At 42.6% G+C, this 13873-nt stretch overlaps 1 protein-coding gene across 1 annotated transcript in view; it reads right to left on the bottom strand.

Annotated features, from left to right (window-relative positions):
* FAT4 (FAT atypical cadherin 4) overlaps window positions 1-13873 on the bottom strand; it is a 151002-nt gene that overhangs the window by 49898 nt on the left and 87231 nt on the right. The window contains exon 7 of the mRNA XM_025050924.1: window positions 2456-2636. Coding sequence (XP_024906692.1) covers window positions 2456-2636 — 181 coding nt within the window. The remainder of the gene's footprint in view (window positions 1-2455; window positions 2637-13873) is intronic.

The following is a 13873-nucleotide window of genomic DNA, read 5'->3' as shown; positions in this document are numbered from 1 at the left end:
GCCTCCGCCTGTCGTTCGCCGCGCCGGGCCCCGCTTCGCCCACATCCTCCCCCAGCACGGGCGGCCCTGCCTCGCGGGGTGCCCGCCCCGCGCCGTCCTGAGCCTGCTGCCGTCCTCGCCTCTGTGCCCCTCACCCCTGTTTGTGCATGGACGACTCTGTCCCTCCAAAAACCATCCATCATGTGAAGCTCCTACGGATTTTCTCAGGCCGCACAGACTGTGCTTAAACTATACTACTTATAAAGTCCTCTAATCACAAGGTCACAGAATCGTCTTCTCCTCATGGGATCTGGGGTGCCTAACTCCTCAGACTTGAACTAAGTGCCGGAGATGTCGCTTGGAGGGACTAGAAATCGGAGTCAGGAAAGCAAGTTAGTTTCTGTTGTGATAGCCTCAGCTTGATGTAATTATGGACCGAACTAGGATCTTGGCAGGAGGAGCGGGCAGGAAAGATTGGGTGCCAAAGTGTCAGGAAAGGAGGAACGTGAGACCTCGTCCACTGAGTGCAGGGGGCGCGGGCGACCCTCAGGCACCAAGCGTGGGTGACGGCAGCCAGGCAGCGTCATGAAGAGAGAGTACAGAGCCAAGATGACAGACAGGGAGGCTTGGGGGTTTCTGATGCCCTGTGCTGACGATGCCAATGGAACCTCCAGATACAGGTGTCTTCTAGAAAGTTATAAATATGGTGGGTCTCTCTGGGGTGGAGTTGCCGGAGCAGATTTCAAGGTGTTCTGCCTTTCTGCATATTCTTCTGTGTAAGTTTTCTGTTGGCTGCAGCCATAGTCATGGATGATCCCCCCCTTCTCTCTCTCCCCCCCGCCCCCCAAGGAGGAACGTGAGAGCTCGTCCACTGAGTGCAGGGGGCGCGGGCGACCCTCAGGCACCAAGCGTGGGTGACGGGAGCCAGGCAGCGTCATGAAGAGAGAGTACAGAGCCAAGATGACAGACAGGGAGGCTTGGGGGTTTCTGATGCCCTGTGCTGACGATGCCAACGGAACCTCCAGATACAGGTGTCTTCTAGAAAGTTATAAATATGGGGGAGTCTCTCTGCGGTGGAGTTGCCGGAGCAGATTTCAAGGTGTTCTGCCTTTCTGCATATTCTTCTGTGTAAGTTTTCTGATGGCTGCAGCCATAGTAATGGATGATCCCCCCCCTTCTCTATCCCCCTCCCTCCCCCCGCTCTCTCTCTCTGTCACACACACACACACACACCCACACACACACACAACACACACACACCACACGCAGAAAAAAAGGACTGAAAAAATGCTGGCGGAATGTTCAAATGACTTTGCAGAGAAAGAAAGAGGAGATACAGAAGGCAAGTGAGAAGGTGCGGTTAGAGACAGCAGGTGAGAAATGAGAAATAACATTTAGGCAGACGCAGGGGGGAAAACAATACCAGAAAGGAAGGCAGCCCCGTGGTGCAAATATTGCAACACGTAACGGAGACTCGAGACTCAGAAAGTCACGCTTTGATAAATTTCAGTAGCATCTTTGGATAGCAATGGGGGAGAAAATCAGATTGAAAGATTTTCGGGAACGAATGGGCAGAGAAAATGTGAGGTAGTGACCCACTCTCTCAAAACTATGGAGGGAAAAAAGTGAGTCAAAGCAGAAGTTCGAAAAAAAACACTAGAATCATTCATTCAGTGCACTCACTCATGTTGCAAGCACCGTGCAGGGAAGAATGTATTAGAGAGAAGACAGACTTGAGGCAGATAAAATTTTAAAAATCTAACGTGAATTTAGTGACTTTACATCCCGATAATTGTGTTAGAGGCACGTATGCATATTAACCTGGCGCACAGCAGGTGGTCAATATATATTTAAGACTCACAAAGTGCAGAGTAGTCATCTGTATCCCACTTATACAGATGGACGTGGAAGTAACACTATGGCACTTCCAGGCCTGGTCTCTCAGAGCTCGGTCAGCTTTCACTTGAGGTGCTCAGAGCTACAGTGTAAGATGTCCGGCTACCCTGCTAACGGACCACACTGAGAAGCCCTGAGCCCACCAGACCAGAGACAGGCCCCGCTGACCACAACCGTCCAGCCATCCTTGCCAAGGCACCACACACGTCAGTGAAGCCATCTTGGACTCTCTGGGCCACCCAGCTACCTGACAAATACCACTGAGTGTCACCCGTCAACCACACGACTCAGAAGACTCTCCCATTGAACCCTGTTCTAAATCCTGACCTACAAAATCATGAGTTATGATAAAATATAAATACAATTAATACATAAAATAAAATTTCAGCACAATAAATAAAATCATTATTGTTTTAATTCTCACTTCAGGCATAGTTGGTTATTCAACAATAGATAACTACGATAAAGCCATGTGTTAATATCACAAAATTTCTAGCAAAATTAAGCATTATATTCATTTTCTAAAGACTAATGTTGAATGGGAAAAATAATCCAAATTTACAAAGGCAAATGCACTGACCTGATAACTGCGTTCGTGGAAGCATCAGCATCTGAGGCGTTCACCAGTAAAACGTCTGTTCCCGTGGGTGCATCTTCGGGAACCGCAGTGAAATACATTTTACTGGCAAAAGTGGGGATGTTGTCATTGGCGTCATCTACTACAACATGGACTGTCCCAGTTCCAGTCAAGGCCGGGGATCCTAGACAGAAAGGAAGATCAAGTCTCGATATTCACGAAGTACAAAAACAACCGCAATGAGCAATAATTAGCTGTAGATAACACTACTGAAGAGAATTTAGAAATGGCTTCGATTTCTCAACACAGACAAGTGATGGAATGAATTTTAATTTTGTGACAAAAAATATTTTTATTTATGAAGTTATAGTGCAACTCTTTCCTACTGATGCTGCACAAAAAGAGTACGTCGACTTCTCGTTCTGTTTTGAAGGCGCGGATGCGGCAATGTAGAATACAACGATGTCATTGAAACACCACAGAAGAGGCACTGCTGGTTTCTCTGCAATCACATTAAAACAACTCAAGCCAGATTTGGAGGACACCCATGGGCGCAGAGTAGCTGGCGCACCTGCTGTAAACAAAGGCGGTGTCACAAACTGTACCGCGAGCGGTGACTCTCGACGTTAAGGTCAAAAAATTTCCGCTGGATTCCTGACGTCTTTAAATTCCTGTTTCTGTACCAACAAGAATTCATTTGTAGGAAAAATCAGCTTCAAGGTTATATCTCAAAACTGTAAGCGTCTGCTTGCGGGAAGTCATGTCCCGTCAGTGAGCTGACCTGGAACCATTTCTGTTGCATCTATTTAGTATTCAACGTAAATGTGAAATGACTCGTTCTGACCCCAACACAGTGACAAGCCGACACATAACGGGACCTTGGACACACGGAGTCAGCGGCTCCTCGTGGGGAAGGCCAGGTGCCCTCCCTGGTCAGTCTCTGCGCTGTCCCACAAGTAAAAGCCAAATCATCTGCCTTTAGCTGTGTTTTCAAAATCACTTTTAAACTTTAGTTGCTGTAAATAGAAACTCCGAAGATCTGTTGAACTGTATCTAGAATAAAATAAGGCCACAGACCTAGTGAGGGAGCTGGGATTTGATCCCCGTGACTCAGATGCGGAGCTGTTTGTCGCGGGCAGCTGGACGGGCGCTGCTCGGCGAGGCGTGCTGGGACCCCGACGAGCTGCGCCCAGAGCTCAGCACCAGGCACGAGCTCCGTGCAAAGTCACCTGTGAGGGACACTCGCTATGTGCCAGTTGAAGTTTGTGGGCCATTGGAAGACAATAATCTTGTCACAGAATTTGAATTTCTCACAAGGGACATATTAAAGCTAAAATAAATATATTCAGGAGTATTATTGATGGCCAACGTTTGGCCTAAATCTCCTAAATGTGTGTTTAATTATATACAGTTTGGCAAAATGGAAATTAATGGTCTGAATCATGTTAGCATTTCTCCCTCCGGTTGAATCATAAAAAAACTTAAACTAGAGAATATCTGTGTGTGCGTGTGTGTGTGTGTGTGTAAAGGGACCGCCATGGGGAGGAGGGGGCACGTGACGACTGCAGAGAGGGGGTAGCTCAGCCAGGGGCCCGGGGGAAAAGGATGGGGGGTTCGGGGCTCTCATTTCCTACTGACATCGCACTTCACCCACTGAACCTCGGTCTCCTCACCGAGAACCTTCCCCAGTGAGGCTTCGGGGACTGTGACGTGCTTAGGGTCACGCTGGCTCGTCATCAGAATGCACCCTAAATTACTCATTTTTCTTGTTCTTGTTTTACAAACAAGAAAAACGAAAAACACTGACACATACATGATCCGTTTTTAATCTAAAAATTTCTGTGTCATAGCTCTCAGAATTTTTGTTCCCCCATAAAAGTTTTGACTCATCCCAATGATGACATTATTCAGGAAAACATTTTGATCACCCTCTCCTCTTAAAGATCCCCCTGTAGTATAAGTCTATGAGACATCGAGCTCTCAGAAATTTCATGCTGGCCCTGTGGAAGACGTATTGAATTAGAAATTTTAAAATGCAAAACTTGAATATTTTTGATGTGCACACTGCTATCTAATCAACTCGTACGTGCTTGTTAACAAATAACCCAGTAACTGCCAAGCAAAGGTTTTATCTTTGGTATTCTAAAGTGTCTGATGACACACACATGGAAAACCACATAAAATTATGACTAACTCATTTGGTCAGAAACATGTGATTTCTTTCTTTGTCTGTAAACTACACAAATAGTGTTGCTGATGTGTTCTCTAACTCCGTGTGCAAAAAGAAACATATTGTTTACCCAGGATAATGTGCAGCAAGTTCAAACTTACTGCCTTCATGGCAGAGCAACGCTAACACTTTTCAGATTCTCGAAGCACTCCAGGGACGAGAGATGGTTCCGGCTGGAGACGCGGCCCAGTGGCGGTCCTACGTCCCCGCGGGGCCTCCTGGGACGCGTACATCGGTCCCCAAGCCCCGCTTCTCCGCTTAACAGCTGCCACAAACCACCTTCATACACACGGGGGTACACTTACACTTCACGCGTGGATGACGTGAGGCACGACCTGTCTCCTACTGCCTCATGCTGCCTGAGCAGACATGCAGGTAGATCTGTTTTATTTTTTCAATTTTACAAGGAAAACCTAACAAAGACATTATTCCAAATCCCTAAGTCTTTTTCTGAGATTTAATGAATCTCAAATTTGAATTCTGCCTACAAATTTTTTTTACTCTTGGGCCTAACGCCCCACACCCAACTCCAGCCTCATACTTGTCCACTGGTGGTACGAGCTCCGAAGTCACTGCCTGTCAGCGTTGGGCAGGACGATGGGACCACGGGAGACACTGGAAATGCCCCCGATCGGCCGCTTGCTCCTCAGACGACTTCCTCTTATCCCTGCTGATTCAGCGATAAGAGGAAGCCATGTTTCCGTTGCTCTTTTTCTGAGTCTGTCTGCTGGCTCCTCTCAGCTGTGTAAAAACTGGTCTAAGGCGCTTACGCTCCTGGTTCCCAACATTCTTTGGTTCTATCTCCCTGAAGTGCCGCACGACAGTCCCTGTCATTTCATCTTCACTCCAGAACTTTCTGCTGGCTCCAGGCTGATACATCCAACTTTTGAGTTACCGTAGAGCCCAAGATTAGTATGTCAAAAACTGAAATCATAGTATTCCCTGTAAACTTGGCCCATGAATTTGAATATAAATTGAATACATATGTACATATACAAAAATGCATACATATTTGCATACACATGTTATTGCACACTTATTTGATACCAGTTATAGGTTATGAGCATTTTATATATGCATTCCTCATTTAATTGCAGATTTCACGAAGTAGCTATTATTGCTTAATTTTTTTTTAATAAAGAACTTGATACGAAGCATTTAAGCAATTTACTTACATTCAGCCATAGTGAGCAGAGAGAGAGCCAATTTTGAACACTTTGAAAAAAATCTTGGCTCTGTTCGTTAGGCTCAGATAAACCGCCACTTCTGTGGCCGATATTTCGCCCTATATTATGATTATTAACGTACCTCTGCCGTATCCTCTATTAGGCTGTAAGCTAACTGAGAACAGGAATAATTTTGTTTAATCCATCTTTATATAAACCCATATTGCATAAACATTAGGCCCTGTCCCTAATCTGCATTAAGTCTGCCTTTGATTCTATATATGGGATTCTGGTCTAGTGATTATATGGCTCACAGTTCAATAAGCTGAACACCTCTGGCAATACGCATCTAGGAATACAGCCTTTAGCCCAAGGCTAGATCAGAGAACAAGACCGCAGACAAAGGTCAACGTTTTGGAGATAGTCTCCTGCTTATAATCGGAGTCCCAATTAATCCTGAATCCCATGAGAAGAATCCGGATAGTTGGGGCTAATGTTTAGCTTGGATAGATCTGATAATGATGAATTATATAGTTAGTGGCGTAACAGGGCAAGATTGCTCAGTTTCATCTGGGATTATTTATGAGAACCAGATGCTATCAGAAAGAAGAGGCAGAATGCAAACACAGACTCCTGGTGGAGGACAGTGAGTCAATAAAAAAGGTAGAAGAGACAAATGAAATAAAAAGTCAAGGTCTCAGAAATTAATAATTGTAGAGGCTGGGAGGGTTCAGTGGACATATGAAATACAGTTGAAGTAAGATAAATTTAAAATTTCAATTTGTAAAATTATATGTATCGTCTGTATATATATATATATATGTGTGGACGTATGTATGTATGTATATGCTCTACATAAATATACAATAAACATGGGTACATTGATAGGAACCTTCTGAAATTTTTAGAGCAAATAGCAAAGAATACATATGATTCTGAAAAGCATTTTTGAAAGACTGCAAAAACAAATCACACATACACACATATAAACACACTGAAGAAGACTGATCACAGCTTAATCTTCCAATCGCCCATAATACTGTGAGTAGTTCTATGCTTTGTCAGAGTCATACTTTATATTCTTGAATTTGGGAAATGATTAAATTAGTATTGCCTTTTAACACTTATACCTTAATAAGCTCAAGCATATCAATGAATACAGTTCAAAGAAATTTAAAATAAGATTTTAAAAAGAAAAAAATTTCAAGCAACTGCTCTATCAGAAAATACATCTTTAGTAAGTATAATGAATGAGTCTAAATGACTAATTAAAGTTCAAACTGCAGGCAGATTACTTTTTTTTAAATGTTAGCTCCTATAAATTAAACATACATTCCTGAAACGTGAAAAACTATTCAGCAGAAGATAGAATTTTTGCTTCACTTAAATCTGTTGCTTTGCAACAAAGCCGATTTCATTCTTGACATCAAACATTTGGTGAATGGGTCCCCTGACTGGTCGTGTTTGTTGTAATAAAGTATTAGCTTCTTTTTTCCCATGAAGTGAATGTGTTTTTCTCACAGTAAGTAAGCCATCCACTGAAAACACTGAAATTCAGCCATTCTTATTAACATTGAAGATTACGTGTTCAGATTTAAATTTAAGTCCAGAAAATGTACAAAGCAAATAAGTATGGAATATTTTAAACATGACCGACAGTTTTGTATTTTAAAAATTCCAGTTTTTACTAATTAGTTCTACAAATGTTTATAAAAATTAGTTATATACACACTTAAGTGACACTTGATTTTTACTTACTTCTGAAAAAAATTTTGTCAAAAATACATATCCTTAAAAAAATTCTTATTAAAATAGAAGTGACAAGTGAAACTAAAAAAACTATTTAGTAATGCTATGAAGATGATACTACACAACAATGTGAATGTATGTAATGCTGCTGAACTGTACGCCTAAAAATGGTTAAAATAGTACATATTATGTTATCCATATCTTACCACAAAAATGTTTATGACATAAAATATAATGTTAACTAAATATTTTATCTCCCACATAAAACATGTCACAAGCAATTACTCTTTAGAGGACATTAAAAAAAATTCTCAATACATGTTGAAATTCTGAAGCCCTAGAGATAACCACCGAATTCTAAACACAACCTGCCTCCTGCCTACTTAGTGAAAATATCAAATTATATATTTACGGAATACTTATCAAAATAGGCTACAAAATGATAAAGTTTTAACATGACGAAATGAGAGGACTTTTGAAAAAAATTCTTCACTATACGATCGAGTTATTTTCTATAGTCTTTAATGTTTATCTTTTGGGTAATATAAACTTCTTTAATATTGCATATTGCTTATTTCCGTTACAAAGCTGGGTTTCCTTGGCATACTCTGATTTATAGCTTATGTGAAGTGAATGAAGAGTCGAATAAAATTATTTTATCAAATTTTAATTTTAGGTGATATAATGGCAATTCTAGCTCTGATTTAATAAAATTTTATTAACTCCGCTTTTTTGGTGGATTCTTATGTGAATATACAAATGAAATTCTATCAGAGTAGCGGATCCAAAGAAAATTATTCAAGTAAGTGATTTATGATAATGCCTATGTCACTAACAGGTATGGTCCAGAGATTTGCTAGCAATGAGAGGAAGTAAAACCATCACCAGTTATCACCCTTGGAGACAAATATTATCCATCAGCGCTGCCAGATTAGGGCCACCAAGGAGGGGCTCACGCCCAGCCCCACACCGACAACCCAGAAGCTAAGCGGGGACGCTTGGCTCTCCCAGAAAAGGCCGGGGTCGGCCAAGCAGCATTTGACTGTCACCCAACCTGTCCCCAAACCTTCCCTTGCTCCATGCAGGAAAGTAGCCTTGCTCTCATCAGGCAGCAAATGCCGGTACGGCCTCCTAGTTCCCGCTCGCACCGGCCTATAAAAACCTGCCTTCTTCGGCTCTTCAAAACAACTTTCTCTCTGCTGGGCTGGATGCTGCTTGATTCATGAACTGCTGGGGGACAAAGGGGGCTCCTACATCAGTAAATTGTGTGTGGAAATTTTTTCTTTTAATAACTCCGTTGGAAATAACCAAAAGTGCCTTAAACTCAAATATAGAAGCACATTCAATGCGATATCTTTCCAGTAATTGAAGGTAACCCTAGCACTATCTGATTTACAGAACCTCTGGTGTCCATGGAAAATTTTCAAGTCATTTTCTTTATTAAAAATGTTCATCAAAACACACAAGGCAAGCTCTTCTCCAATATTTTCCCACAAATAATAGTGACAAAAAGCAACTGTCTTCGGATGTAAAATGTCATATTCCAGATTTCTGACCTCTCTTTTGATTACTGCGCCATTATAGGGCAATGACCCCCTCAACTAAACAATGTGACAGAAAGTATTAATTCAAAATGCCATCACATCCTCACCAAAAAATAAAGCATGGCAGCCCTTTTAGCATTTAGAATTAACTTTTGCAAAAGTATCATGTTTCCCTCCATTAAAAAGTCATTTCCAATCCCTGCATAAGAATGAAGCCCATTCCCTCCTTCAGTCAGATGATAAACACCCTTAATTAGAGATGCTGATAACCAAACGTCTCCCCTCAGCCCTATTCATTATGCTGACACATAGACACTTCATAACTAAACCTTTTGGCCAAATCTATTGCCAAATATCTCTATACCCTTTAGTATGTTCGACTGAGAACAGATAAAGGATAACATTTAATTTGTACGCAGATTCATCTTCCACCCCCAAATTAAATGTGCGCGCACACACACACACACACGCAGCCCAACTGACTCACTGTATGTGCATGTATGTGTCTATCGCGCATACTGCATTTTCTTAGCGTAATATTTAACATTTGTTTTACACTCTATGCTTTATAAAACCCTTGGATATGCATTTCTTGATCTGATGAGGAGAGCGAGCCTTTAATTTCAAATTGATTAATATTCTTATTCTACCAGTTGCTTAATGGCAGAAAACATAAGTTGGTGTTTTTGTTTTTGCTGGGATTTTTTGGCTTCATTAGCCAATGCTCTTTTAAACATAAAAATTATATTTAATCCAAAGAGAAGAAAGTCTTATAAGCATGGTCTCTATAAAGCCCGGCATGGCGGACAAGCTAACAGACGGGAAGCAGTGAGTAGTGGTGAAGAAACTGTCCCCTGATCGGACTGACTGGCTTCAAATCCTGTTTCACTGGTACTCGGCTGCATGCGGTGTTTGCCTTCTTTAATACTCAGTTTTGTTCTTGTTCTTATTTTACTCCGTAAAATGGGAATAATAGGATCAAACTTACAGATTACTTGGGATAACGTAGCACAAACTCTGGCACAGACAAGCACTCCGTATCCACAGGATGAACATCACCTAAAAGTTACGACTTTCCAAGTTCTATCTCTCCTCAAATATCCTCCCTGAGAATTAAACTTTCATATCTATCTACCTGACGTCTCCCGGATATCTCATAACGCCTAAAATATCACAGAACCACAACAAGTTCTAATCTGTCCGAAAATCTTTTCTCTCTACATCTCCAAATTTCTCGGACTAATACGTAGGGTTCAGACTTGATTCACCTCTTTCCCAGACTTCCTACACCTCCGATTCCACTTCACGTCCAAACGGCTCGATCTTCAAACTGGATGAACACGTAACTACTTCATACCGCCTCTCGCCGTCACCTGATTTCAAACACTAGCGTCCTCTCAGGGTTCACTGCGATGGCCTTGTAATCATCAGCTCAGTTTCTATTCCTGTCCCCAGCAACCGCCGCAAAACAGACCTGTGCCAACTCTCCCGTCGCTCCCTGTTCAAAGCCCCGGCGAGGCTCTCGTCAGTCTCTGGACGAAGCGCAAGCTCCTGCCCTGGCCTTGTCGGCCTTCTTCCCAGCCACTCTGCTTCTATTCTCGTCCCCCTTGCTGCTCGCGGATGTGACAAAGCCAGTCCCCGCCTTGGGGATGTTTCATCTGCAAGCGACACTATTCGGCTATTTTACTTTCTTAACTCGACGTGCTCATTCTCAAAAACAACACCTCCGATTCCTCGCTCTCCAGCTGCCTAACCTGCTTTTCTAACTTCATCGTACCGCACATCACGCCTGGTCTATACGCTATACTTTGTTTACTGTCCATCTTTTGGACTGGAGGGTGGAGGCGTGTACTTCTTCGCTAGCCTACCTCCGGTACCGAGAAGAATGCCTGGAAGAGTCTGTTCTGTCAATATTCTCTAAGAAAACTATATCGAGGTACTTGTTATGTATTAATACGGCCCATAGAAACGTAAGTGTCTCATCAACTATAATCAAAATTCACTTATAAGGTCTATTAAATCATAATTTGGCATCATACTTTGATTTTAATAAATGCAAAATGACGGTTGGCAGTGAAAATCAGCAATATCTCATCATCTCCTACCTGTAAAGTCTAATGCCTTTTTAATGTCTCCTACTTAGCATTTAATTTGAACAATGCCTAAATGTAAGCTTATTTTCAAAAGCTCAGTATTGAAATTACTGATTCCACTTAATTTGGCTTTACTTAAAACTATTTGAAAACATTTATCTATTTATTTGGAGAATGAAGAATGGCAGTTCAATGGTTTAGTCATTCAAGTACACTGAATGGCGGACGGGGGAAAGAAAAGGTTTCTTAAACTTGCGTTTTCGGAAATCTAAGTTACGCGGAGAGTCAGCAGATCCTGATTTGGAAATCCAGCGTAGGTCAGCGAGAACCCAGGCGGCAGGCAGCCCTCCTGGATTTGCGCGCGACTCTGCCACCCTCTGGGGCGGCACACTCTGGCAAACCGCCTGATTACTCCGGCCTCAATTCCCCTCCCGGGAAAGGCGGGGAATGAGGTGGCTCCCGGCCAAGTCTTCTGGCTCTCAGACGGTCCTTTCAGTCAGATGTCCCTGATTTACCAGTTTCTAAACTTGTACTTCTCTTTCTTTTCAAATTGCTGCGTATCACGCCCTGACCTGTCCCCGTGACCTCTCTCCACCGTCACAGCATCTTCTCACGCCTTTCTCGCACCCTAACTCAGGGCCTTGACAGAGCAGGGGCAGATATTTTGAATTTACTGCTGAGGGTTTAAGATCATCTTCAGTTTTTTTTCTAAGAGACCGGGAAAATTTACTTGTATCGATGTATATCTATTGGAACGGTTTCTTAATGCCAAAATTTCCATAGCAAAACAACACGAGCGAAACTTTTCAGATTATGTTTACGTAATGAGTCATAGGCCCGTGGATGTAAGCCGTACGAAGCCAAAAACCACATCCATTTTTTTCTAGCTAAAAAAGTGCTCGGGTGTTTGGCAGATAGGGAAGGTAGGCGGCACAGCACAGAGGAGAGATAAGATTTACCTAGAAACATCTAATACATAACAGAATTGAATAAGAGCCAGAAGGTTCAGCAAAGAGTCATGAGAATCCAGCTCGAACAGTATTTTCAGCACTTGAAACTGAGTTCAGGCCATAAAACGCTTCAATGGGTCCTTAAATACGACTGCGATCTATCACGTCCCCCTAAACGCCACAGAGCCTGAAACACTTGTGCAGCTTTTCAAAGCAGAGGTCAGTCCGAATGACCACAACCAATGTAGCAAAACACTTCTGGACTTTCAGCCATGACTTAAAAAAGAAAATGGCAGTTTTCATTGTGGTAGATCCTTTGAAAAATCTTCAAGTGCTAAATATGGACCAGCGAACTAAATATAAGTATGGTAAATGCATATGAACTAACAGCTGCCTATTGAAATAACAGGACAGCGACTAATTGGTAACTCATTATCATTTTTCACTCACTGACTCATTCATTCGACAAATGCGTATGAAGTCCCTGCTACGTCACAGGCTCTGCCCTGGGTGTTTCTGGAAATTCGGTTTTGAATGAGACAGGAAATATACATTCTAGTGGATAATAGATGCTGATGGGCTAACCAAATTACACACACTCATATATGCTATGTCCCATGTAAGCACGTAAGTTTAGGTGGCAATTAGTGTTAAGAAGAATCACAGCGGAAGTGGTAGGGACTGACCCTGGAGAGAGGGGCCGTGGGACCGACAGACTGGTGGTCAGGTAAGTCCCCCCTGAGCAGTGGACATTTTACCTGGATATAATGACACATGACCAAGACGTGGATGTGTTCCCCCTTAAAACAACAACACAACAGAACAGCTGGCTACAGAGTAGAACACTCCAGGCGGAGTGAACTACCAGCGCCAAGGGCCAAGGACAGGAAAAGGCTGCATTTTTAAAGAGCCCAAGGTCAACCGGTACTGGAAATTTGCAGTGATGTTTAGCGACTGCTCTCCATAAGCGAGTCACCTCGGTTCATAATATTTGCTGATTTCTGGGGTGTAAATATTCCCACACTGGATGATTTCAACTTACCAACATGCGGGCACCGGACACAGAGTTGGGAGGTGACAATGGCTGAGCCTGCCCAGTGCACCATGGCGGACACATGATACAGGAGGAGAAGGTCAGATAAGTGGACAGAGGCCAGCTCGCTTAATGCCATGTGGTCCATGGTCAGAAATTTAGGTTTTATTCTTGGAAACGACTAAGGGTTTTTAACAAGCAATGGGGCACGATGATCTAATTTATGGTTTTGAAGTCCGTGAGCTGCTCGTTGGCGAATGTACCGTGAGGCAGTTAGGAAGCTGTCATATTAGCCCTTGGCTTCGACTCAGGTCGTGGCGGTGAAAATGAAGAAAAGTAGATAAATTCAGGACTTTTTGAAAAATGTATGATTAGAAGCAGTCAACTTGGAAGTGGATTTGTTGAATATGGGATACAGAGAAAGACGAATGAAGAATGACAACAAGGCTTGCCTCAAATCGTAGACAGGTTATTTATGGGGCTCAGGGAGGCAGAAAGGAGGCAGAGAGTTTTATTTGGCCTCACTAAGCTTGAGATGTGCAGCCAGCGTGGTGACGAACACGAACAGTTAAAACAAGTCCTTCTCTTATTTACCCCTGCCGATAAGTTGTTCAAGTGGGATTAGTATTTATGTTCTGTAGATGTGAACATGCCCA

The sequence above is a fragment of the Pteropus alecto genome, unplaced genomic scaffold (genome assembly GCF_000325575.1).
Source record: "Pteropus alecto unplaced genomic scaffold, ASM32557v1 scaffold17, whole genome shotgun sequence".
Classification (NCBI taxonomy): Eukaryota; Metazoa; Chordata; class Mammalia; order Chiroptera; family Pteropodidae; genus Pteropus; species Pteropus alecto.
Note: the sequence above shows the minus strand (reverse complement) of the source record. Positions and strands in the feature narration are given on the sequence as shown.